The following is a 27318-nucleotide window of genomic DNA, read 5'->3' as shown; positions in this document are numbered from 1 at the left end:
TTTGGTATCAGAGCTATGCCGACTTTATAAAACGGAGAGTACACATTCCTCAGACTGCTACGCTCACAGCATTTCCTGGTAACGTACAAAACCCCGGCGGGTTGGGTGCACCGGGCTCCCCTGTCAGCTCTGCCCTGACTGTCGCCTCCGCGTGTCTTTCGTTGCATCCGTGTTCTCCGTGAGCCAGGTTTGGGGTTTGTCATTTTTTAAATAAGCACATTCACGCTGTGTTTGAAGGTCATGACCAGACGTGTTGACCCAAGGAATCAAGGTGGTTCCACCACTGAAAATATACTAACAAGTAACTTACCACATAAACAGTTTAGGTGTGAAAAGCATCATCTCGAAGGAAACACGGCACAAATCTCAACACTCCTAATGGACAATCTTTGTGATCTAGGAATAGAAGCATTCTTACTTACCCTTAGAAAGTAACCCACAGAAAATAATACCTAATGGTGAAAATGTCCCTTCATGTCCAGATACACACCATTGCCACTAGTTTTTAAAACATTCTGCAGGCCCCAAATAATGCAAAATGACAAGAAAAATTAGTATAAAACCCCAAAAGGAAGAGACAAAACTGCCATTATTTGCAAGTGATATTCTTCTAGAAAAGTGAAAGAATCAAATATTCGTACAAGTGTGCTCAGCAAGTTGACTGGAATGAGGATCATTCAGAGAAAATAAATGATTTATGGCTTATGGGCAATGTTTTAAATTTCCTATATAAGTAGAAGCCAATTTCTTTTAAAAGAAAGAAGGCAACTTGAATTCCCTTTGCTGCTCCTGAGACATTGAAAGGGTTCAACTATACAGTGGTGCCTTCACTAGAAAAGGTAAAAAAAATAAAAAATAAAAAATGAATTCAAGAGCTAGGATCTCACACTAGAAACAGTAAGCCTTTAATATGTAACCCAGAGTTTTGGGTTTTGTTTTTTTTTTTTAAGTCCAAGCAGTTCAAATGGGGCATCCAAATAGCCTTGAACCAGACAACCCATGCCATAAAATGATGAAACTGCTGTGCATTTGAAAGCGGATGAATGTAGGTTCTCCAACCTCCCCTATCAGCACCTGCTGGGCGGACGTGTGGCCTTGCTCTGATGTCGCCTTCCACCAAGCCCAGCTCGTTAACATCAGCAATGAAACTATCCCTGGAACCCAAAGGACTGGAGTGACGGTCTTGGCACACCAGACATTTTATTTCCGACATCTGACACCACAGTGATAACCTCTTTCAGGTGCTTTCCCAGCACCCGAAATCTTGACGTTCTGGAAGCTAAGGGGTAGCCTGAGCATTTGCATATAAAGCATGACATTACCTATATTCAAGAGGAAGGCTGTGATAGAGTGGCTGAGTTTAGGGCAGAGCTTGGCGACAGTTTCTACTGAAAACTACAGGCAGAACTGGCGCCTGCAGACAGCAGGGGTGGGGGAGGCCGGGTTTGCCAGAGCGCTTTCCGACCGACGCCTCTTGGCCAGATCAATACAGATACTTCCGTTCAATAAATACTCAACATCGTTTCTTGACATCCTTTCAAGACCACACATAACAAAAGCAAAACAAGGCCCTAGACTGCTTAAATCCTGTTTAAAACAATGAAACCCCTATAAAGTGTCTTTCTCCTCTATTCGCTGAGTTTAAGAATGCGATCGCTCCTTGCCTCGCTAAAAGGAGAGTAAGCAAAGCACTCCGTAAACACCCCACAATTCAGCCCTCCTTCCTGAGCAAACTCTGAAGGAACCCCTCACCCCGCCCGCCGCCCTCCTCGAGAATGAGGCCCGGCACCCAGGCCAGCTGCACACGGCCCCTCCCCCACCGTCAAACACGCTGGTGGACCAGGCACATTCCAGTCTGGGGCTTTTCGGAGTCTCCCCCCGACACAGACCCCATGGGCAGAAATCACAAATGCCGCTCCAGTTCCTCTTCAAACCAAAACCACGAACGCCTCTAGGACATCTTTAGGGAAGGATGTGTGAAAAGGTCCACACTTTCTCCATCTTGAAATGCCATCGCTATGTCCCTCTAGTCACTGCCTCCTCGTGTCACTGTCCCGACATCATTCTATGGGCCATCTGTTGGGTGGGCTTCACACAGGCCCTCCAAAGTCTCCAGGTTCCTTTGTCTCTCCTCAGGGGGCAGGTGGCCGGGGACAAGCTCAACAGGGCACAGCTGGGCACAGAAAGGAAACATTCACTCACATGTCAGGAGTGTTCAACATCGTCAGTATGGGGCAAAGCCAACTGCTACCGTGTCCCTAAGCAGCACGGTCTGTAGCGGGGATGTCTCTTCTCCCTGGGTGAGGGAAGTGGGCAGAAGGGTCTGGGGCACAGCGGGAGGCAGGTGCTCACAGGAGCCCACGAGACGGGCCGCTCCACTGAGGCCAGGCGTCCATTCAGCGTCCCACGTGCCCAGGCCTCCTCCGGGGGTGCTGGGTGGGGCCCGGCCGCTGCTGTCCTGCAGGCTGGCGGCGGCGGGAGCCCCGTGGCTGGAGGGCATCTCCTCTCATGGCTCCTGGGAAAGAAGCGAACTGTGAGGACGAGAGGTGTGTCCGAGTCCTCCCACCCAATCGGCAGCCACGTGGGGGCCTGCACATCTTGCTCTTACTCCACAACCCAAGGGAAAGATGCCGGTCAAAGGGCCCTTCGGGTCCACTCCCCGGCCTCCAGGAGGCCCACCTCTGCCAGCGACTGAGCACCCGGGGCTCCAACGGGGATCCCGGTTGCGGCGTTCTAACTTAAATTCTCCAACGGGCCCCAGGTGGGCCCGGGGTTCCGCCCAGCAATCATCCTCTACAACCGCAGTCTGGTCCGCCTCTCTCCTCCAGCCTCCGGCACCGCCTCCCCACCCTCACTCTCAGCGGGTTCCTCCTGCCTCACTGAGCAAGTGGGAACACTCAGAACAAAACTCCCACTGGCTTCCACACATCTACCCGCCCCCCTGCCTCTGGGCCCACACCCCCCCATCGCCCAGTCCCTCTGGGTGCACCACGCTCCTGCCCGAGGCCTCGCTCAGAGCCTCCCTCCCAGTCTCCACTGTTTTGCTCACGTGCGGAGCATCATCCAATCTACTACACGTTCTACCTATTTACTGTCTGGCTCCCCCACGTGCACGGAAGCTCCACGAGGGCAGAGATTCTGACCCTCTCGCTCACTGCTAGGACCCCCACACCCAGCACAACGCCTGGGACGTAGGAGGCTCCCGCTACGTGTTTCTTGCGCGAACAAACCACGCTCTGATTCCTCCCACGGAGCCAAGGCCCTCGAGCCTGCCTCCAGCTGAGTTCCCTGGGCTCGGCCACCCCCCGCCCCGGCTCACAGGGGCAGAGCAAGGGCCCCACTCACGGTTCTCACAGTGGGGGCCCTCCCAACCGTCTCGGCACGTGCAGAGGTAACTCCCGTTGCGCAGGACGCAGGTGCCCTCGTTCATGCAGGGGCTGGGTTTGCAGAGGTTGATGGGCCGCTTGGCTTCTACAAGAAAGGGCCCGGCGGGCGCAGGCTGGGTCAGCCTCGAAGACCCCCTCCTCTAAGGAAGAAGCCCCCGTATAGCTGTGAGGCCCCGAAGGTAGGGTCTTACCCATCCTAGTGCTGCTGTGGGCCCTGAAGCCACAGGCTAGCACTGGAAGGTGCTCTGCACTGCCTGGCCGGGCCAAAGAGCTAACTCCCACCCAGCTGTCCTATACGCACTCAGGGACTTTCCCTTGGAGGTGCCAGCCTCCCAGCACCGCTTCCATGGGACGGCCACATGCTTTAGAACAGGCGGGAAGGATGTCATGGCAACAGGAGGCCTTGGAGCCAGGCTGGCCTGGCTGTGTTGGCTCCTTGCCCTGGCATTCACTATCAAGGTCCGTGTCAACCTTGAGGGATGTGTTGGTATCCTAGTGACCAGAGAGATGTCTTCTGTTTAAATGGAGTGCGTACACTCTCAAGTTTGGGGAGGGGTAGCTGTGTTAAATTTTCTGGAGCCAGAATGTCAGAATGGCTGCACCTACCACGGGAAGCCTACCACGGGACGCACATGAACTTGGGATTTAGCACAGAACCTGGCACGTGGAAAGCGCCCAGTAGCCAGGAAGAGCTGTGCCCCTTGCAAAGATGTGTGTGAAGGTTCAGGCTGAGGTGTGCCACCTTGGAGGCAGCCTGAAGGGTGTGGATTCCCCCACTCACCTCCACAGAGCCACTTGATGAGCGTGTCCTGGTGAAACCTCAGGTCCGAGTAGGCCGCCACATGGATCAGGGAATCCCGGGGACCCGCGAGCCTCCGCAGAGTGTCCCTCAGCACCGGCCCCACGCCCACCACCAGGACGGACACACCGTTGTTCCTCAGCTTCTGGGCGGGGACAGCTGCGTCCTCCGCCCCCTGCCCACCCGTGAGCATCACCACAGCCTTGGGGACCCCGGGCCGGGCGCCCCTCTGGACGGTCATCACCTTGTCATAGATGTGCAGCAAGGCTGTGCCTGCCGAGCCCGCCCCACCCAGGTAGGGGGCCTGGCTCGTGGCCCGCAGCACGGCGGGACGGGTGACGTGGGTGTCCAGCCCGAAAACCGTCTGGACCTGGCGGCCGTATACCACCAGGCTGATCTGTGTCACGTCGGGGTTCACGTCAAACTGGAGGGTGCAGCTTCTCACGAAGCTCTGCATCTGGGCGAAATTCTCAGGCCCCACGGAGGCCGAGGCGTCCAGCATGAAGACCAGGTCCAGCGACTGCACCTGGCAGCCTGCAGAAGCAAGCAGAGCGGCCTCTGGGTCAGTCTCTGCCAGGCGGAGCCCCTCCTCTAGACCAGGCCAGCAGGGTGGCAACAGCAGCCTGCTGTCTGTCCGTCCACTGCAGTGGCCGCCCGCCACCTTCTGCTGGAGTATCAGCGGGACATGGGAATCCCTGGCGAGACCAACTTCTCAGCCTCCCTGGCAGCTAGGTGTGGCCGTGCGTCTAATTTCTCTCTGATAGGATATGATTGGAAGTAATGGTGCAATTTCCAAGTTATATCCTCAAAAGGAAGCTGCTTGCCTTCCACTTCCCCTCCCCCTCTCACCCCTTCCTGCTGAGAAAGTGACCTCAGACCTGGAGGCAGACCAACAGGGTAGCCAAGCCGGCCTGCTGGCCCAGGCCACTCACCTGCGAATGGTTACGAGCGAAATAAATGTCTATCACGTGTAAGCCATTGAGCTCCGAGGGCCCTTTGTGAGAGCAACCTCACCGGTACCCTCCCCCACCCCATCACGGAGCACCCTCCCTGCGCCATGCACTGTCTACAGGATACTCAATGTACCAGGAGGACAAAATAGGTCCATGCCTGCCACAGGTGGGCTGACAGGCCGTGGGGACACAGGCGTGAATCCCATGCAGAATGACAAGTTATATGAGCAGCCGTGGGGGGAAAAGCAGGGCACTCCAACAGGGACCCGCAGGAGCAACGTGCGTGGATTGGGAGGCGTGGTCAGGGCTCCTCCAAGGAGTTAGAGTCAGTCTGCGATGGAGGGGGGGAGGGGCCTGGGGTGCTCCCCGCCCCACGCAGGAGCAGCAGACAGACCCGCAGGGACCAGACCGCAGGGAGCTCTCCGAAACCAGCAGGAGTCTGGGTTGCATTCCAAATGCAGAGGGGAACCACTGGAAACGTTTAAGTACAGAGTAAGGGGATCTGATTTATAGCTTGTTAAAAACCACTCCAGCCCAAGGAAGGCCTGAGACGCTGTCACAGCCGAGAGGAGTTTAAGCAGACAGTGACTAAATGTAATGTGGTGTCCTGGAGGGAATCCTTAGGACCGAAAAAGAACATTAGGTTAAAACTAAGGAAATTGGAATAACGTATAGACTTTAATAATGCATCACCACCGCTTCCCTAATTGTGACAAATGCACCTTGTTAACATTGCACAAGAGGGACAGAGGGTGTGGAGCATATGAGAAGAACTCTGTCACTGTCACTGATTTTCTGTAAAGCAAAAACTCTTTTTGAAAAACCTACTCTGGCTGCCACGGGGAGCCTAGACCGGAGGGGCAAGAAGGAAGGTCTCACCAGAGAGACCTCTGGGGCCGGGGAGCTGAATTCCACATATGGCTGCCTCCTGCCACGGCTGCGGGAGAAATCGGGGGCCCCATCCAGGACGTGTTTCAGCTCCTACATCTTGCACCTCGGGCCACGCCCTACCCACCGACAGGAATGTCTGCTCCCGGGGGGCAGCGTTCTCCAGACCACCCGCCCCCCGAATGGGGAGGATCACAGAATCAACTTCGTGGGTCAAGCAACCCAGTGGGAAATATTAGAGCACATTTCAGGTAGACAGGACAAGCACTGTTCCACGAAATGCTCGTTTCAGTTGTGTGTGCGTCTGCACGTGAGTGCATGTGCATGGTAGGAATATACCCACCTCCCACGGAAGCAGCTGGAAGGCCGCTCTTCTATAGCATGCTTTGTAGATTCCAAGCTCCTTGTTAATAATAATAATGAATGAATACAAATAATGACAAATAGCCATGCCTACTATTTTCTGAGTGCCTACTCTGTGGATGTGGCTTGTCTTACTTAATCCTCACAAAACCACCCCAAAAGGTGCTATTGTTGGCCCCATTTTATCGACCAGTAAACTGAGAAGTTATTCATGTGGCTAATGCATAAAAGTGGTTCCAGCCCGTAGGCACAGGCCTTGGTAGAAAAAAGGGAAGGGCCTGCCCCTGACCGCGGGCCCGGGGTCAGGCTGAGAGGTTGCTCCGCAGCAGGCGCGGGCACCTGGGTCTCACCTGGCCGCGGCCGGCTGCACAGCTTCCCCTGCAGCTCTGGGATTTGGTCGAAGAGGTCCTGCGGGTCGGCGTAGACCATGACGTGCTCCGGGCTGCCCGTGATCTCCTCCAGCTCCGCCCGCACGGCCTCGCTGCCCACGCCCAGCAGGAGCAGCTCTTGGGCCCTTGCGTGACGCGCCGGACCGGCCACCTCGTCCTCGGAGCGTGACTCCGTGAGCAGGACCACTACTCGGCGAGGACGGTCCTGGCCCGTCCTGCGGGCGCTCCCGAAGCCGCGCTCTGCCGCCTGCCGCAGGGCACTGCCTGTGAGGGTGGCGCCTCCGCTGAAGGGGATGGCGTCCAGGCTCCTGACCAGGTGGGGCACATCCTGGTACTCGCCCACGGGCACTGCCACCTCCAGCTCCTGGCTGTACCGGGCCACACCCACGCGGGCCCGCGCGTCCTCATTGAGTGATGCCTGCACAAACCGCTTCACGAAGGCCTTGGCCTGCAGGAAGCCCTCCAGCGTGGTGCCCGCCGAGCTGGCCAGCAGGAAGAGGACGTCGATTCTGCATTCCAGGCTTAGCGTCGGGGCTGCAGAGTCACAGCGGCCGTCACATTGAGGCCACCGGAGCAGGCTGGTCACTGCCCCACCCAGGAGGCCCCAGCACCCCACTGGGCAGGAGAAACCCCTGAACCCAGAGGGAGACGGGGTGGAGGGACCAAGGGCACATCACAGAGCGCTTCCTCCTGGCTCTAGCCAAAGGTCTCCACCCAACCACTATGTGAAAATCACAGTCTGTGTTATAACCCCCCCCCCCCACCCATGATGGCTGGTGCTTCTTGGGTCCTGTCTGAGAAACCGAGCAGACACGCTCCGATGGGAAAACAGAGGGTTCCTGGCTCTGCCTTTCACACTGAGATCTATGATCCACCCGGAATCGATTTCTGTGGGGCTTGTGATATAGAGGGTGAAGACTGGTTTCTCCCACGCACATTTCCAATTGACCCAGCACTACATTTTTTTTAAAGTTATTAAACAAGCCCTGGCTGGCATAGCTCAGTGGATTGAGTGCAGGCTGCGAACCAAAGTGTCGCAGGTTCAATTCCCAGTCAGGTTATGTGCCTGGGTTGCAGGCCATGACCCCCAGCAACCGCACGTCAATGTTTCTCTCTCTCTCTCTCTGTCTCCCTCCCTTCCCTCTCTAAAAATAAAATCTTAAAAAAAAGTTATTAAACAAACCCCTACTATGTATCAGGCACTGTGCTAAGCACTTTAACCTACAGAGTGGGGCAAAAGCAGGTTCACAGTTGTTCGAATGAAAAAGAATACAATAATTAATAACACCAGGATGAACTTTTTGTTTTGCGTACTCAACACTGTAAACCTACTCTTGCCCCACCCTGTACGAAATCTGATTTCAAGCTCCCAACAAACCTATGGGGGGAAGCCCATTACAGGCCCCATTTCATACCTCTAAAACCAAAAAGGGCTGAGGCTCCTGCTCCTAGCAAAGGGGACAAGTGGCTCTGCCCAGAGCCAGGACCCTGAGTTGGGCCGGCCCCAGCCTGCAGCTGGGCTCAGCAGTGCTCAAAGGTCAGGCAGTGGCCATTCTTAAGCGCATAAGCCACTGTCCTCCCTGGAGCCTCACCACCTGAGCTGTTTACTCACGGAGCACTCAGAGGCCGTATCACAGGAGACGTCGCAGCAGTGGCGGACCTGGTTAGCAGGTGGCTCTAAACCTCCAGGGCCAGTTTCTACCCAGTAGCTTGAGGGGGGAGAGGGGAGACGGGGGGAGCCTGGACACCACCGCTCCCCAGTGGTCCCCAACGGCCCATCTTAGAAGCGTGTGCACACGTACCACAGGTGGCCTCCCCTCTGAAGGCCGGCGGGCAGAGGCAGTGGTACCTGTCCAGTCCTTCCGGAACACACGTGCCTCCATTCCGGCAAGGCTGGGAGTCACAGGGGCCTATGAAAGAGATGTCCATGAACAGCCTGGCACGCCAGCCCCCAGGCATGAGTCCAGCAGGCCCCCCTGTCCCACCACGGCATGGCACCCCCACCCCCAGGGACCACGAGGAAACTACTGGGTTGGCCAAAAAGCTTGTTTAGTTTTTTTCTGTACAATGGCTCTCGTAGTGCTTACTTGTCTTTAAGTTCATTGGAAACAATTTGGTTAGATTGCATTGTGACAGCTGTCATATCAGCATGCATTTAAAAAAAGCTTATCAACACTGGTGAATTTTTGTGCAGCCATTTTAACATTGAAGATAGAAGAAGATACACAATGTTTTTGGCATAGTATGCTTAATTATTTCAGGGAAGGTGAAAACACAACTGAAACACACACAAAAAAAGAAATTGTGCAGTGTATGGAGAAGGTGCTGTGACTGATCAAATGTGTCAGAAATGGTTAGCAAAGTTCCTTGGTACTGTTGACATTTTGGCCAAATAATTCTTTGCTGTGGGGCCGTCTGATGCATTAGAAGATGTTTAGCAGCTCCCCTGGCCTCTACCCACTAGAAGCCAATAGCAGGAGATAATGGCCATATTTAAAATATCCAAATAAAGTTATTGGTAAAAATGAAAACTGTGTTTTTATTTTATGGAAAAAAACTAAACGGACTTTTTGTCCAACCCAATAGCTGCAACGATGTACAGCAAAGGGGGGAAGGAGAGGGGGTAGGTACAGGAGGGGGGTGTGGGTGGTGGAGGACACTCAGTGGTGAGCTCCGGAAGGCACTGCGTGAGTTACGGGCTCACTTGGGGATGTGCCCATGGGACCTGGACTGTTAGGGACTGAACTGTGTCCCCCACCCCAAATTCCTATGTAGAAGTCCTAACCCTCAATACCTTAGAACATGACAGTGTTTGGACAGAGGGCTTTTAAAGAGGAAATTAAGGCTAAATGAGGTCATAGGGTGGGTCCCAATCCAATATGATTGGTGTCCTTAGAAGAAGAGGAGACACCAGGGACATGCCCAGAGCAAAGGCCATGTGAGGACACGATGACAAAATGATCATCTGCAAGCCAAGCAGAGGGGGCTCAGAAGACACCAAACTTGCTGGCACCTTGATCTTGGACTTGCCACCTCCAGAACTGTGAGAAAATACATTTCTGTTGTTGAAGCCACCGGTCTGCCCTATTCTGTCATAGCAGCCCTAGCAGACTGCACAACATACCCTGGTGGCCCGCGACTGCAAAGGAGGCCCAGGGGAGCCCCAGGTGGCCATCGTGACTAACTGGAGCTGGACCTGAGCTTGACAAGGACGAAGGTCTCGGTAACATGAAGCTGAGAGCGTGGGCGTCCTAAGACTCAGGGAACACTGTGGTGCAGGTGGTGCTGTTTCTCAGGTCCACCCACGACTGTCAACAGCCTCTGTGGGCTGGCACAGCAGGACAGCAAGCCTTTGGCCCCTGGAGTTAATGAGCATGGCCTCCTCCACTTACTCAGGCACCTTCATGAGCGCCCCGCCCCCAGCTCTAGTAACGCTCTAGTAACCTCCTCTAGAAAGGGGTGAAACTGAACTTGCTCTACAGTGTGAGTGTGAGGACTGCGTGAACCAATCCGGGGAAAGTCTGAGAACAGCCTGGCACGAGCCAACACTCCACACCAGACAAAAGACCAGCCTAGTCCCACGGCCCGGACAGAGCAGGACAATCCAGGAGGCAGCCTGTACCTGGGCAGATGGTCCTGTAGCAGGTGGCGGGGTGGGTTAAGAACACTTTCTTCCAGCTGCCATTGAAGGAAACAAACGGAGAAATCAGAGTGGTAACAGGAGGGCAGAAACCGGGAGGGTTGTTTAAAACACAAAGCTGATAGCAAATTCCAGTGCAGAAGCTGGCCAAGAAAGACTTCCTTGTTTTCTTTCCAGATTCCGCCCCAGCTTTTATCTGCATATAGAGAAGGGAATGTATCAGTCTACCCAGAGGAAACAAAAAAATAAAAAGACAATGTAAGTTAGCCATTGTGTCAGAAGTTAGAGACACTTGTGTTCAAAACTCTGAACTGCGAGAACAGCTTTCCATTACAAGTTACTGCCTGGGGCCAGCACAAGGCAGGAGCAGGGGGCAGAGGGTGGGAAACCAGGAATTAGGCAACTGGATTCTGGCTGTGTGACCCCAGGCAAGTTATTTTCCTTCTCTGGTCTTTGGTACCTCCTTCTACAGAGTAACTCTAACTGTAGTTTTCAACTGCGTTCCCTGGGGCCTCGATGGACAGAAGGAGCCTGAGTGTCCAGGGGGCCAGGCCACCCCAGTGCCACAGCCCCAGCCCTTAACCCCAAATGTCATCTTTCCGGTCTGCTCAAGTGTCCGTCTGAGGTGGAGCAGCTCAAGGTTTTCCCACCACTGGACTTGATGACGTCTGGGGTCCGCTCGAGTGCTGACACTCTGTGCTCACACAGGGGCCACCCTTCCTCTGGTGGCTTCCGTGCTCCAGATGTCCCCATGGTTACCTCAAATCCACCAGGAGAGAGCCATCCCCACCTTCCAGGAGCAGATACGGGCTCAGAGGGCTGGATTAGGGTGCTCGAAGCCACGCAATTACTAGAACACAGCAGAGGTGGGATCCGAACTCCACCATCCGACTCCAAAGGCTCTGCCCTCAACCCCCCAGGGCCTGAGTCTGCAGGGTGATGGGCCGGCCTCAGCAGGAGGGGCTCCTCATATGTGGGCAGAAAGCACTCCTCTTGGTTGGCAGCAGCTCCAGGGATGGCTGCCCCAAGGACATTCTCTTCTTCCAGCAGTGGCAACAGTTCTCTCACATTTTCCAAAGAGGCCTTCTTCCCACAGACCCCTGGGCTACCCACTGCAGGGGCAGGCTAATGGGCTCAGCCCCAGGGCAGAACTTTTCCTGGAGCAAAACTTCCCCTTGAGGTCAAAGCCACATCAATTACAAATTCAGAGTGGCTGAAATCAAAAGTGTACCAAGCTGCCAGCTCATTAAAGAGAAATGTGCTCCCTCTCCGTGTGCATTCCTCCTCAAACCACAAGTCCCAGCCCAGCCAGCTCCCCAGCCAGGCCTGCACTGGGGGCCTGCCTTGCTGGAGCAGACACCGGCCACAGGACTTCGCTGGACCTGCACATGGCTCGTCCTGGACCTCCCCTCAGGTCTGGACGCAGGTGCCACATGCAAGCCCCACCGCTGGCCCACCCCACTGAGTCCCATCCCTGGGTTCTTTCTCATCACCGCCTCCTAGTTTATTTTATAGATTCATTTTCTTGACTGCTGCCTCCTGCCACTGGAGTGTTGGCTCGTGAGCCGAGGGCAGATGTTACTGAGCTGTTCATGCTGATTCCCAGGGACCTGGGACAGTGCCCGCAACACAGGAGGCCCTGGTGGGTATTTCTTGAATGAAGGAACCGACGAAGAGCTTATTCTATGCAGGCCTTCTTGTGGGAGCCTCCAGCATTGGTGCACTGTTCATCCCAGGGAGGACAGGCCCCATGCTGGCACCTCTCAGGGTGGTCACTGGTCCTTCTGTCCAATGGCCCCTCTTGACCAGGGGTGTCCTGGGGGCAGCAACTGTGCCTGTTCCTCTCTGCACGCTGCGTGGCTCAGGGCAGCACCTGGAACGCGGTCACTGGGGAACAAAGAGGTGCTTCCTTTCACGGGGAACCTCGGGAGCTGAAGAGAGCCTCCACGGGCTCTGACATAGCATGAGGCCCGCTTCCTCGGAACCATGAGTGGGGCACGGTCCTGCCCTGCTGAGGTGGCCTTTGGGCTCTGCCTCGGCCCTGCAGGGCCCTCACGCTGCTCAGCCAACCCATCTCATTGCTGTGCACAATCTGATCTCATTGGAGGGCGCGCAAAGGGGCCAAGATGCAGCTGGGTCACACGCCACCCTGGCCCTCCAGGCAGGGCGAGAGGCCGGCTCACTGGTGCCGGCCAGGCGCTGGACTGCAGGTAGTCTGGATAAAGTGTCAAAGGACAGTCCTGGGACTTGCGAGGGGCAGGCTGCTGGCCGGGCAGCAGGCGCTCTGGAATGCCAGAGCTCCAGTCCTGAAGATTCCAGCATCACCATGGCCTCCCCACTGAAATCCATCCAAGGTCGTAAGCCTGTTGCCTCACTTAACCCCCAGAAGTGTGGAAACTGGTGCTCCGAGAAACCACACAACCAGTTCACCATCCCACATGCAGAGCACTGCCCTGCAGGACAGCTCTTGGCTCACTCACCAGCCTCCAGCATGGCCGTGCCCTGGCCACCCCTCCCTACACCCAGGGAGCTCTGTCCCTGGCACCCTCCAGGACTCCTCCAAGCCCTGCAGCTCCTGAGCGCTCAGCCTCGGGGACCCCCGCCCCCAACCAGGCCATGCCCTCGGGCCCTGACCCCAGACCACACGGACACACCTGGAGAAGGGACAGAGTGCGGCCAGCACACCATCGGTCCCCTGCGATCCCCTCCAGCACATGGCGTTGCCGACCAGCTCCCTGACCGTCTCCAGCGTCTTGCGCTCACAGGGGTGAGGCTGGACCTTGCAGTCTGTGTGGACAGCACATGCCCAGTGGAAAAGACAGGGTTACACCTCCTTCCCCCACTGTGGTTCCTCCTCCCCCAGCCCTGGGCCCAGCACACCGGGGAGGGGCTGCGCTCTGCCCCTTACTGGGTGGCCCGTCTCTGGGCATCTCCTCTGTACAGGCCCTGCCCTGCATAGCTTTTACATCATGTTCCCACATGTATGTTTCCTACAACATGCTTCACTTGCTCCTGGTGGACCCTGATGAAGACAACTACAAACGCAGCTGAAGTGCCGTGTGCTGACCACAGCAGGGCACAGCAGGGGAGCTGGTCTGGCTCGTCCTCCCGAGCAGGGAACAGGCACAGGGGCCCCACGTGCTCCCAAGTCCTGGGCCCCTTTACCCCATGGAGAGAAGCTCAGGGTTCCAGCTGAGCAACCTGCAGGGCCTGACACAGGGAGGCAGAACACAGCAGACGGCCCCAGGGCCGAAGCTGCTGGGCCCCGATCTCTCACCACCCTTCCTGGGGAGGATCCCGAGTCCTGACCTCACGCTCGGGGAACCCTCACCCCACACCCCACTTCCACGAGGGCAAGCCCGCGCCTCCCCAGGCTGGAAGGCCTACCTGGAGAGGCGAAGGTGCAGATGTCGGAGCCGCTGAGGGTGCTGAAGAGGCCGTTGGTGGCGTCCTCCACCTGCTCAGCCATCAGCACGTGCTGCTCCCTGGGCTCACTGGCCAGCGTGTGCAGCTCCTCCCACCTGTGCCCCAGGTGCCAGCAGAGAGATTACATTGTCTTGTCACTCCAAACCCACCTTCCTCCTACCCCGCCAACACCACGTGGTGTTGCCACGTGGATGGCAACACCATCCCTGTGGATCCAGAAGCCACTTGGCTGCAAACTCAGCCACCCAGGGTGCAGGTGAGGCCCAGAAGCGAACCGCAGGACGGCCTCAAGGATGCGCAGCTGTGGGTCATAATGCGTGCATGCCACAGCCCGCGGACCTCCCCGCAGGAGAGCCTCACACTCCAATTTCACACATGCTCCCAATAGATTTCATTGTCTGGTCTTGTAGCCCACAGCTGGGGAGGAGAACCGAATCAGACATGAAGTGAAGGAAAATGGTTCCAGGCAGGAAAAGAACAAAAAAGAATAGCTAGTAATAGCAAAAACTAAGGCGGAATGATGAACAGTGAACTTAAGGACTCAAAGGCCAGCAATGGGAAGCCATCTGAGAGAGGAGCCAGCACACTCTGACAGCCAGGGGGCGCTGTTCAGTGCCCAGGACAAAGTGGTGGGCAGCACGAGGACCCAGGGCATGACGAAAAGGTGAGATGAGGTGGAGGAACCTCTTTTTAAGACAGGGCAGTCAGGAATGCACGTAGAATCCTGCCCATCAAAAATTCATCATAATAGGCCAAGGCTCAGCAATATGGCAGAAATTTCACTTCTTTCTAGAACTGACTTCCCTGTTCTCTGCCGCCACAGAACCCTGACATTTCTCCCAGGACCCAGCACGGGGCCTGGGACACAGGCACGACTCTCAGGGGGCAGCTCTGCCTGGCCCCACCCGGCAACAGGCTTTCTTACAAGCTCCCCGGTAAGGCCGACGCTCAGCCAGAGAGGAGACCCACCTGGGAAGGGGCTCAACAAATGCTGGAAGGGCGGAAGGGTCACACAGGGCCTCCCGCAGCCAGTCACCCCGCGGCCCAGGCCTCGGGAGCGGGTGTGTGACACAGCCTAACCAGAACACTTTCTTGGATCATTCAACTGGAAACTAGGGACATGAGTCTTCTCTCCCCGGGGCACCGTGGGGAAGCTGGCAGCTGGGCACTGCTGCAGCTGCCGTCCCAGCTCCCAGAGACGCAGGAGGGGACAGGATCTCAATGGCATTCAAGGCCCTGCTCCTCCTGCTCACCAGGAGGGACCCCTGACCCACCCGGCACAGTTAGAGGAGTTCATGAATTTTCCCTTTCCACCCAAATAAATTCAAGTCGAGTTTCAGGCACTTCAAACCAAACGTTCAGACTGAAGACAGTGCAAGCTCTCAGACTTCCAGACTCGGAGCTCCCTGTGCCCCAGCAGCAGCACAACAAGTGAAGAGAAGCCAGGTCCTGGGGGAACCAGCACGGTGTTTCCACCCCCCCCCCACCGCCCCCCCCATCCCCCTGTGGCTGTGAGTCTCTCAGCCGCACCTCGGTCCCCAGGCCAGCCCACACCCAGCGCTGGCCCAGAGTGCCCGCGTCTCTTACCTGGGAAAGCGGACCCCCACGGCAAACACAGTGACACCTCTTTCCTGCAGCTGCTTGGCGGGCAGCGCCACGTGCCCTTGGGACCTCCCGTCCGTGACGATGATGAGCACCTGGGGCACCGAGGCATTCCTGCCCCCAGGGAAGCCTTTGCGCAGAAAGTACTTCAGAGCGAGGCCCGTCTCCGTGCGCCCTCCTCTGAGCTCGCCCAGGAGGGAGAAACAAAGGGAGAGTTAGCGATCCAGAGAGGGGAAGCCCGAAGACAGCTTGAAACAATGGCTCCTCCTCTGTTAGTAGTGCCGGCCACGGCCTCCTGGCCGAGACGCAGAGTGACAATTCCACCAGCAGAGATGCAACTTTCTCACCCTCAAAACTACAACAATGAAGAAGAGAAATGAACTTTTCCTGGGATCTTAAGATGCACCCCGCACAGCGCTGTTGTTTAGGGAAGAATGTCATTCTTTGCATCTTCTCCAGTGACGGTGACGGCTCCGGGCTGACAACCACTGCCGTCCCTCTGACACCCGCCTCTCATCTCCCCACCCCTGTGTCACCCCCTTCCTGTTGTGGCTCCACATCTCCCTGGGCTAAGAAAGCGGATAACAGAGCCTAGTAAGAATCCAAGAGACTGAATGGCAGGGTCCTTTCCGTTGTCAGCCCTGCCCAGCCCACTTCCAAGTTCAGGGTCAGGTGGTGGGAGGCTGGACTGTTTGGCTGCCTCTGGATCAGAGCGGGTTACAATGGTCCCATCTTGTTGGGAAGCTAAGATTCTGTAACCTTAGAGCCCAGTTATAGGGGCTGTTGATGAGCTTGGAGTCCCAGCGCAGAATCTCTGCTAAATCTCATGAGAGGAGGCTCCTGCAGGGTCCTCGGAGGGAGGCCTGCTGGCTCTCAGCGTCAACCAGGCAGAAAAGAATGATGCAGTACAGTGGATGGTAACACATCCAAGCACGAGCGAGGAACTTTACGCACAGAGAAAACCTGTTAAGTCAGCATCGCAAAATGCTGACTCATCACAAACTACAGCTTGGTGGGGAGGCAAGGTTACACTCATTACAGTCCGAGTATCAGTTAAGGCAATGCCTGCCTTTGATTCAGCCCTCATAGAGGAACCTACAGCCATCCTTCTAACGTGAAAATATCCAATGGACACGAGGCATGGGCACTGTCTTTGTATGTGTTTGTATGTGCATGTATAAATGTGTGTGTGTGTGTGTGTATGTAACACTAAAAGTGTTGATTTCTTATGCAAGTCTCTGTAGTCCTCCTGCCCAGGCCCCTGTCCAGGTTTGCTGTCCTCCGAGCAGCTACTCCAGGACTTACGTTCCTTTCGTGCTATGGTCCCACCTCCCTCTCAGTCCTCAAAGTCCTCTCCACCCAGCACAGAGGTGAGGGGAGAGCGTGGAAGCATTAGCCTGGGGAGCATGGATGGGCCAGGCCTGGACGAGTCTTCGCTTTCACTGCTTCCTGTCGTCCGTGAGCTCTTAAAGGGCAAATCTCTTTGTGGATCTCCACGAAGTGAATGAGCGTCAACCACAGTGGACGACTCCTAGAGTGAAGACTCTTAGTCTTCTTCGGATCAGGATCTGTGTCGATGAAAAAGCCACTGACTGTTCTCAACCCGCTGGTGTTTACTGTGGACCCTCGAGATGGGAGGTAGACGAGGTGAAAGGGAGGCCAGGAAGCAAAGGAAAGTTCAGACCAGGGGCGGTCAGAACTGAGCTGAAACCCAGGCATGCTGATCACAGAGCCAACGGTCTTTCCTCTCTGGGGTTGGCAAACTACAGCCTCTGGGCCAAACCTGGCCCTCTACCGGTTATTGTAAATAAAGTTTTGGGTGGGGGAACGGCCCTGCCCATTCACTCGTGTACTGTCTGTGCAGAGACCCTACGGCCCGCACAGCTTGAAATATTTACTCTTTGGTTTTTCAACTGAAGAAGTTTGCTGACACCTTCTCCTTACTGCTCTATCCAAATGGTCACAAAACACTTGCCACCAAGAGCCAAGGTGCCCCAGTGACCACAGAGCTCCCCGGGCCTTCACGTGCATCCCTGGCAATGTGCCATGAGCCTCCTGGCTGTGGTTAGAGAGAAATTAAATGTCAAGGACGTGAGAGTCCAGGCCCCCATCTCCACTGGCCAGCCAGGTGTCCGCCCCTCATATCACTCAGCACACAAATGCCTGGACCACCCGCCCTCTCCACCTCTGCGCCCTCAACGGCCTTTCCCATTGGAATGTGTCTGGCTTCCGACCCAGGTCAGGTGAGAGATTCCGAATGGCTCTGAACTCTGGGAAATGCGAAGAAACCCTGCTGCCTGCACTGTCCTTACTCCTCAGACCATCTCTATCCCCGTGTCTGTTCTGAGCTCAGAGTGCCTCCAGCTAGAGCGTCTAAGGCCAGAGTCTCACCAAGATTTTACCATTTTCTTTCATGAGACTAAACTAGGTTGAAAGTGAAGGTTCTCTGATTGACTACTATTTTGGGGAGTTCTGATGGCAAAGTATGAGCTTTTATTTTGGTGGGGGCGGGGGCTAGAAGCTAAACATCTGGCTGTCATTGTAGTCAGGTGATCAAGAACACGGGCTGGAAGTGAGTGGGACTCAAACATTACCCCTGTGATCTGTTAGCTAGGTAAACTTGGGGAGGTTCCCTAACCTGACACTCAGTTCCCTTCCCGATTAAAGCAGGGACAGGAATAGTATTGTTCGAGGATTAATGCTGTGCCCTGCACCCCAAAACTTAGTGACCACTCTCCATCGGTGTTGATGACCACAGCGACCCAACCAGCAGCCTGTTCCAAGGAGTCTTTTGTGGTCGTCTCAAATCCCAGTGAGTGTAAAAGTCGATCCCTCAGGAGACATCATAACGTAGATTCTTAGATCCTATCCTCAGAGGGTCAAAACTGGTAGGTTTTTGACTGAGTCTGAGAATCTACATTTTTTTTAAAAACCAGCCTCCCTTCTCCCACTTATTGTCATGCAGGTCGTCCCTGGAACAGACTCTGAAAAAATATTTCATAAGAAAACTCACTGTGGGTATAGAAATGTTGATTATAGTCTTTTCCTTTTTTTTTTTTTTTAAGCAATCAACAGAAGTCCTGGAATCAACGCAAATGATGTCCTTTTAGAACGATTTAATACATGGTGATGGTTCAATTCATTGGATTATTATATAACCACTAAACAGGATCAACATAAAAATACAGCTTTATGCAGAAATACACCCCAAATAATGTTCAGTTAAAAAGAGCCAAGTGCTTTACAACTATTCTAAAAGCTATGTTTAAATGTTAATGAGGTCTGAGATGGGCAGAGAACACTCTAAGAGGCTTTGTGCTACGGTAAAGCGGTGAGTGCTATCTCTGTAGAGCTATCTAAATATAGTAAAACTCTGATAAAGCTGTGGCCCGGGTCCCAAAACATCCCATCACAAGACCCAGAGTTGCCTCACTGGGAGGTTGATGAAATGACAGAGTGAGCCTGCCCAGCTGGCTGGCCAGAAGTCCTGGGCTTTCAGAGCCAATTGCCGGCCATGTTTTATCTTATTGTATGTTATCCCCGGGTGCACTACGGAAGGGCTTGGTTGTGCTGTTTTTTAGGTTCCTATTGCAAGGTAGCAATAAGGTGATTGTCGGGGTGGTTTCTCAGCCACCTCAAAACGCACTTGCAGGAAATCGCCTTGGTCTAGAAAGGCCAGAGTTCTGGGTTTTAGGTAAACCTGTTCCGATCGGGCCAGCATTTCAAACTTCACTGCAGAGACAGGGAACAGAGCCCCGGAGAGGCTACCATGCCCATTCGGCCAGCATCCCTCTGTTCTGATGAGTAACAGCGTCTCCGTGTTTCACGTCCTCAGTGACCCCGCAAGTGTGGCCAGAGCGTGAGTCATTGCCACCTTGCCCTGTTTGTTGTTTCTCATGGTTATCCCAGGACACACAGTGCTAACTAACCCCACACACCCCCCTGACGGAGCTGACCTCCTTCAGACACATGACGAGGCTCCATTCTCCACCCCTAGTGTGCTCCTCGGGCACTTTCCTACCATGGCTCTGTGGTCCACATCGTGAAGAATGTTCTCTAGCCCCTGGTAATGACTTTCAGCACAGCTGAGAAAGAGGCTCGACCAACTCTTTAGGTGGGCGGGGGAGGGGAGGCAGAGGTGGGAGAGGACAGCTGGGCGGGGCCTCCTGGACGAGCAGCGTGACCCTGGTCCAGGCCAAGTCTCCGGCACCTTCACCACCTCAGCATCCTTCCTCCATAAAAAAGAGCTGGAATAGATGCTACATGACCTCTGGAATGCCTTTTGAAGCCAATTTGCTGCAGTTAGCTCAGTTTTTCAGAAGAGAACATGAATCATTTGAGTCAAAGTCATCCAAACAGTTTTAGACTTTCAGTCCTGAACAGACCGACAGGCTACTTCCCCCCTGCAAATGTTAGTGAACATATAGTGGGTAAACAGTTTATAGGATAATCGAATATTATATCAATAATAATATAATTAACATAACATTCACCCCTTTAGAGTATACAATCTAGTTTTTAGTATATAGTCACAGAATTATGCAACCATCACCATTAACTAAGTCTAAAACATTTTCATCACCCCCAAAAGAAGCCCTATACTCATCAGCAGTCACCCTCCTCCCCCCTCCCTGCAGCCCCTGGCAATGACTAATCTACTTTCCGTTCCCACAGATTTGCCTGTTTCAGACATTCATGTAAATGAAATTATACAGTTTGTAAATTGTGTCTGCTCCTTTCACTTAGCATAACATTCTCAAGGTTCACCCATGTCATAGCATGAATCACATCATCGTGACTGTCACCACAGCTGAGAAAGAGGCTTGACCAACTATTTAGGGGGTGGGCGGGGGAGGGGAGGGAGAGGTGGGAAAGGACGGCTGGGTGGGGCCTATTGGACGAGCAGTGTGCCTCTGGTCACGCTGAATAATATTCAATTGGACGAATACACCACGTTGTCTGTTTACCCATGCCGCTTTTGCGTTACTTCCATTTTTTGGCCATATAAACAATGCGCTGTGAACATTAGGGCAGATGATTTTGTGTGGGCATACATTTTCAATTTCCTTGATGTGCAGTTGCAGGGTCATGTGGTAACTCTATGTTTAACATTTTGAGAAACTGCCCAACTGTTTTTCAACGTGGCCGCACCATTTTATAATCCCGCCAACTGTATTTGAGTTCCACCTCCCTGTCAACACTTGTTACTGTCTGTCTTTTATGTTAGCCTTCCCCGTGAGTGTGAAGTGGTGTTTCATTATGGTTTTGATTTGCATTTCCTCAGTGACTAATGATGTTGCATATCTCTTCATGTGCTTATTAGCCCTTTATATACCTTCTCTTTAGAAATGTCTTTTCATAAGATTTCTTTTGGGGATGATGAAAATGTTCTAAAATTAGATGATGGTAATAGTTGCATAACTCTGTAAACATACTCAGAACCACCGACTTGTACACAGTAAATATGTGAACTTTATGAGAAGGGGATTCCCCTCACCCACTGGGCACAGCTGGCATTCCGGACCCCCAGCCCTCTCTGGGAGGCCAAGACCAGGGCCAGACCCTCCCAGAACAATGTTAAGAGCAGCTAGCTGCATCCCAACCAGGGCAGTGTTGGAGCATACGTACTTGAACACCATCTTCTTGAGTTCTGTCTTCACTTCCTGTTGGGTTGACAAGGCATCCAAGGGGAATTCCAGCCATGGAGTGGAACTGAACTGGACTGCTCCCACCCTGACCTGCAGGAGGAGACAGAGGGCCCAGGGTCAAGTCGCAGGCATTCCTAAGAGGCTTGAAGATGGGGCGAGAATGGGTAACGACCATGCCTCCAGCCCACGCAACTAATTCCCGTGCCAGAGCTCTCTCTGGTCTCCCTGAGGAGCGGTTCCAAAGACCAGGAGAAGAATCTGGAAGGAAACAGTCTAACCTGCCTGTGTTCTGCACTGACAACTATCGATTCAATCTTCCTGACCCCCGTTCCGGCATTTCACTCACATACGTGTGCCTGCCAGGTGCAGTAAACCGTCTTACGTGATCTCACCTTATTTCCCTTAACCTGCCGGGGCACTCTTCAGGCCCACAGGACTGCTGGAGAAACTACGATGCAGAGAGGACACGGCTCTGGCACAGACCGAGGAAGAGAGGGAGCCAGCCCACTGCACTTTGTGCCTGTGATCTTCACGAGGCTCAGCCCCGCTGCTTGCCTTCTCGGCCGCCAGCACAGGCCTTCAGCAAAATGCATGCCGACCCGGTCAGGGGTGTCACAGAAGCTAAGCACAGCCACCATCCCCACTGGCTCATCACCAACCACAGCCACCGCACACCCACCCTTGGTTGCCGAGGGGGTCAGCCCTTCCAAGCCTGTTCCTGCCGTGCTAGGGAAAGGCCAGCTCTCCGGGCCAGAGTCAGATTGGGGGACAATCAGCACCCTAGCCAGAGACAAGCAATAAAGGAGCTGAAGTTCCCTTGCTGGAAAGGGAGAGAGAGTCACTGGGAATTCCAAAGAGAGTTTGCATCCGAATTGAGGAGGTCATAGGAGAAAACCCAATGCCTTGCAAGAGCGGAGAAGGTCGACTGGGTGAAATCATTCTCTGGACCCTTAAGTCACTAGGGTGTCTCAAGGAGAGAAGGCTACAAACATTCAGGTTTCCTCCCAAGGGTCCAATCCCTGAACCTAACCATTGGCTCTCTAACACCCCTGGAGAAACTACAATCTCAGTTGCTAGTCTCATAACCATCTCTGACTCTGGCCAAGACTGCAAATGAGCTGAGTGACTCATGCTTCAGCAGTGATGCGCCTTTTGCTCGCTAATTGACTTCCTTCACCCCCGACGCGGACGCCTTAACAGGCCTGGTGCCCGGGAGGAGATCAAACCACCCACCGCACCAAGTGGGCGGTGTCTGCTCCCAGCGAGCACAGCCCAGTGGACTTTCCTCCCGGGAGGTTCTGAGGAGGAGCCACTGGGCATCCTAAGGAGGGAGACATCTTGGGTGGCCGTGGGGGGGAGACAGGACCTGGGAAGCAGAGCAGGGAGAAGCTCATGAAAAGCTTCCGGGAGGTGACGCTTTTGAAATCTCCCTTGAATTTAGCCAGTGATGCAGGGGGCATCTGAAACCAGCTGGGGCGGGGGGGGGGGGGGGGGGGAGACATGTGGTCTGGTTAGTGAGTGATCTGGGAACAGCTGGGCCAGCCTGAAGAAGGATGAAGGATTAAGTGCAAATGGATTCAAGATTTAAATGCGAAAAATATAACCATGGAAGTTCTCGAAGAAAACCTGGGAGAGTTCCTCTAAAACTTCAGCGTGGAAAAGACCTTACTATGACTAAAAATCCAGACATCATAAAGGAAAGATTGATAAATTGACTACACAAGGAAAACTTCTGCAGGGCAACCCCTCCCGTGACCCAGCCAAACACTGAAGACAAAATGGAAACGTTATTTGCCACTCACGTGAGAGATGAAGGATTAGTTTCCCCAAAATATGAAAAGCGTCTAGGAATTGGTGTGTAAAAGGCCAACAATTTAACAACAACAACAACAAAAGGGCAAAGAACATGAACAGAGATCACAACAGGAAATACAAACAGCTCTTTGACACCCAAACAGGTGTTTGAGGGCCCCACACTGAGATACAGCAATAAGCCAGATACACTGTTTGCAGGGAGGAACCAGCATTCTCAAACTTTAATGGTGAGAACGTAAATGTTCAAGCCTCCATGGGAGCAGTCTGTCAGTGCTTACTGAAAATTACAAATGCATAACACTCGTGGGAATTTACCCTATAGATATACTTCGACATGTGGGAAATAACATATTTACAAGCTTACAGTATATTTGTAATAGCAAATGCCCACCGGTAGGGGGCTGTTTAATTAAACAATGGTAAATCCTTACACTGAACCAATAATCAGCTCTAAAATATATATGTACGTGAATACCTACATCACCTAGATACAGAAAGGCTTCCAAGACCATGTGCAGAAAGTAAGAACAGGAAGAGAACAGTGCGTATCACCTACTCCTCTCTTTATAAAAAGGGGGAAAAGGAGGGTATATACTCATATTTCTTGCATTTGCCCAAAGTGACGCTATAAGAATGCTCAAGAAAGCAGGTAGAGAGACTGAGCAAACTGAAACTGTGCGGGTAGAAGGGACAGTTTTCACTACATGTCTTTTTATTGAACCATGTAAATGAATTCCTTACGTTAAAAAAAAAAAAACAAAAAACTCCCTGGAGACCAACAGCTGGGTGGACTTAGTTGAATGAAGCAGGAAGGATACAACTTCAAAACAAAACGAGATGCCAACAGTCTGAGTCAGTAGTTAAGGCGTTTAATTTAATTGGCGGTCTGGGAGCGAAAGAGTTGTCTTTTATCTTTCATCTTCAGTTTACTGTGCGCTGAGAAGCGAGCCCGCCCAGACTTCTCACCCCCGGTAATCACCCTGCTGAATCACTCACTACACACAGCCAGGAAGTGCACCTCTCAGCTGGCTTTTTTTTTTTACCTTCTCAGCTTTTTAAGTGTTGAGGGGAAGACTTCAAACACCTGAAATCCACTTAACCGCTTCAACAGCAGAGCATCCATAAAAGCCTTAATGTATAGCTACTTGAAAATTTCCTCCTGAACACTGAAGCTACAGAAAGTAAAATCTCTTGTGCATGGAGAGAACGAGACGACAAAAATGCAGCAGCGAGAACATAAAACCTGGAGCCACAAATCAGGTGGAAGCATCTGAAATCGCCCTGATGCAAAAAAAAAAAACAAACAAAAAAAACACCTTTGCCAGAATTCCAGCGAGTCTGATGGAGCCCCAGGCAGGAGGTCAGGGGCTCACTCGCTCACTCACGGAAAGAAACACCCGACTCCTTTGCTCAGTAAGTCTTGCTGTGAGAAAGCCCTTCTCGGGCCAAGCCCACATGGATCTCCTTACACAGCCAGCTTCTGCCCTCTTAAGAAAATGGAGCCACTCTGTACCTAATCAGGTTCCCTCATTTATGGAAATTTCCAGGCCTCTCCCTGTCCCCCTCCTTGCTGTGGGCACTGTCTGGGCTGCCAGTACTAACCTAAGAATGCCGCTCACTGTCTAGGTGTGGCAACGCTGAGATCAAATGTCCTGAACTCTGGCGCCCTGTCGGTTGGGGACAGCTACTCCCAACAGCACGAGCCATGAAGTTTTTTTGTCATAGTTTTTTGAGTCTTTTTGAGGATTCTGAATTCCATCAGCACCCCCATTTACACACACACACACTCTCTCTCTCTCACACACCCAGACACACAATGCCATGTGATGGGTAGGGACAAATGACCTAATGAAACAGATCCTGCGCTGAAAGTCAAGAGCGCCCGCTCCTCCACACTTAGCTCACTTCTGAGATTGCTGTGTGACCCCAGGCAGTCACTTAGCCACTCTGAGCCTATTTCCTCATCTATAAACATCCTCTAATTATCCACACTGTTCTTCTTTCCCTGCCTTCCTTCCTGGGACCTCTCAGTCACTCACTTCAGGACGTACTCCATCAATGCCAAGGTCAAGAATGTTAGATCTTTACGGCTATTCCTCTATGAATAACTAGTAGAATTGTATAGGGAATCCTTTCCTTTTAAAAGCTCAGCCCTGCGTGAGAGAGGATGGAGACCAAGCAGTCCTTGGCCCTGGCCCTTTTGGAGTCTGCGATGGGCTGACTTCACGGTTGGAACTCCCGTGCTGCTCTGATGCAGTGTCCTCAAACAGCTGTGCGAGACTGCCGGAGGTCCAGGGTGACGTGCTCGCTCTCCCCAAATGACACGCCATTCTGGAGAAAATCTGGTCCTCATAAAAGGCCATTTTTGCTCCTAAATCCCAGTGGCTTCCCTAGGGTTAACCCAGGAATGTGATCTGGGAAGACCATCTGTGGGAGTATATTTAGAATAAAGTGCTGGGTGATGGACACTGTCAGGTTCCCCTGGAGAGGCTCACACCCCCGCCCATTCCTGCAGACTGGCCAGCAGAACGGGTCACCAGACTTCGGTGTTTGCTACTCCAGTTAAGTGAAAAATGGCATATCAGCGGGAGATGTGCTATTCCACTGAGTGAGGTGGTTGGGCATCTTTTCATGTGTCCAAGGCCAACTTGTGCTTTGTGTTCTAGGATTTGTCTGTCTGTGTTCACCGCCCATTTTTCTACTGAGTTTTTCCAAGGCGGCCCTTCTTTGAGCCACAAGAGCCACAGCTAGCACACTCCGCGGATATTTAAAACCTCCTCTCTGGAGCCAGGAAGAACAAACACCCTGGCTGCATTCCCTGGGGCAGGAGTAGCGCCTTTCACAGGAACAGAGAGGGTAGAACCTGTGCTTCGTACTGAGATTCTAGTCTTAGGAGGTAGTTACACTCTTTCCCCGGCCACTGTGGTGCAAACACAACATCTTTCTAGTGAGAAACCAAATCAGGGTGCCCACTACCACCCCTTGAACTTGAATGAGTACTGCTTCCGGTCTGGCCAGAAGATCTCTCCCTTTGAACTCCTGTGATCGGGTAAGGAACTGTCATGTGACCTACGCCTGCCCAGTCAGAGTCCTCGCTGGGCCTTCCACCAGCAGCAGGGAAAGAAGGCCACTTTCTTCCTGCTGGTGTCCCTAGCTTGAGGGACAATGCAGGGCAACTGTGCTGCGTGTGGAAAACCTGCCTGGAAAGGAAGCCAACTGTGGAAAGCAAACCTGAGAGAAGAAAAAGGGGGACAGAACCCTTGGATCCCACCGTGCTTGGTCTCCCCACTCCCACAAGCCAGGAAATATGCCCTCTCCTGCTTAGCACTGGATTTCTGTCACTTGCAACCAAAGACACTCTGCCTACAGACACTGGAAGACTTGTACTCACTCTGTCGGGGCTGATGTCCAGAGCGTCACACACCGTGATGGCAAAGTGCTTGGCCCTTTCGAAGCTCCCTTTCCCGATGCTGTGAGAGCCATCCATCAGAAACAGGATGTCCACCGCAGCCGAGCACCACGTAACTAGGGGAGTGGGGACAGATGCGTGACAATCAGCTTCCTTGCCGTGGGGTCCCAAGAGGGTCTCACTCCCTGAGCAGAGAGGAGGCAGGAGCGACCCTGTGGTGGCTCAGCGGCTGCTCCTCTGAGGTCCGAGAAGGAAGTCACACTGGGCAAGGTCAGGGCAGGGGCCCTTCTGTGAAAGTCTGTACTAATGGGAGGGGCTAACTCAACACCGCCAACGGAGCCGCGTGCCAGGAGGGGCTGCTGGGCCAGGGAGCGATGTGAACAGCCCTGGTCCCTACCCTCAGGGACCACAGTCTAGTCTGGGACACAGCCAGGCACCCTGGTACCAGAGGTCACATCACCCAGGACTTCAGGTAATAACACCCGGCACTGACTGCGTCTTTCCCGTGAGCCAGGTGCCACTCTGAACGCTGTATATGCACCAAATGGCTTCATTCTCACATGCGCCCTTAGATGACTATTGTTTGAAGTTTTTTAACAGTTTTATTCCATCATCATCATCTCAGTCCATTTTGGAACGTTTTCCGTCACCTCATAAAGACACCCCGTATCATTTAGCTGTCAGCCCCGCAGCCCCACACCCCCACCCCTAAGTAGATTTAGGAGGTTTATTCCCACTGGAGAGCTGAGAAAGGCAGGGCGCAGGGCGATTCGGTAACATTCCTAAGGACTGAGTCCTGGGAAGCGGTGCAGCCGGGACCCAAGTCCAGGCTGTGTGGCTCCAGAGTTCAAAGCTCAAATCGCCACAAAGATGCAAGACAGAGGAAGTCAGAGAAGCAGCGGTGACATGGTGCCACCCAGAAGGCAGCAAAGGAAGGCAGTTTCGCCAGAGAGGGAAGGGCGGGATGTGCAGGGGCCCTGGAATGGGCTGCCGCGGCTTG

General features: G+C 53.5%; 1 protein-coding gene across 3 annotated transcripts in view; it reads right to left on the bottom strand.

The window, feature by feature from the left end:
* Window positions 1–1183: 1183 nt before the first annotated feature.
* VWA2 (von Willebrand factor A domain containing 2) overlaps window positions 1184–27318 on the bottom strand; it is a 41491-nt gene continuing 15356 nt past the window's right edge. For 2 of the 3 annotated variants that reach the window (XM_028513161.2, XM_036027330.1), the window contains exons 4-14: window positions 26301–26434; window positions 21075–21184; window positions 15432–15626; window positions 13806–13939; window positions 13073–13205; window positions 10401–10456; window positions 8581–8688; window positions 6740–7312; window positions 4168–4719; window positions 3346–3471; window positions 1184–2515 (exon numbers count right to left, since the gene is read on the bottom strand). In XM_028513161.2, the coding sequence (XP_028368962.1) occupies window positions 2397–2515; window positions 3346–3471; window positions 4168–4719; window positions 6740–7312; window positions 8581–8688; window positions 10401–10456; window positions 13073–13205; window positions 13806–13939; window positions 15432–15626; window positions 21075–21184; window positions 26301–26434 (2240 nt within the window). In that variant the 3' untranslated portion in view covers window positions 1184–2396. The remainder of the gene's footprint in view (window positions 2516–3345; window positions 3472–4167; window positions 4720–6739; window positions 7313–8580; window positions 8689–10400; window positions 10457–13072; window positions 13206–13805; window positions 13940–15431; window positions 15627–21074; window positions 21185–26300; window positions 26435–27318) is intronic. The other variant, XM_036027331.1, reaches the window with a different exon arrangement.

This window comes from Phyllostomus discolor, chromosome 5 (assembly GCF_004126475.2).
Source record: "Phyllostomus discolor isolate MPI-MPIP mPhyDis1 chromosome 5, mPhyDis1.pri.v3, whole genome shotgun sequence".
NCBI lineage: Eukaryota > Metazoa > Chordata > Mammalia > Chiroptera > Phyllostomidae > Phyllostomus > Phyllostomus discolor.
This window is presented reverse-complemented; position numbering and strand designations above follow the sequence as displayed.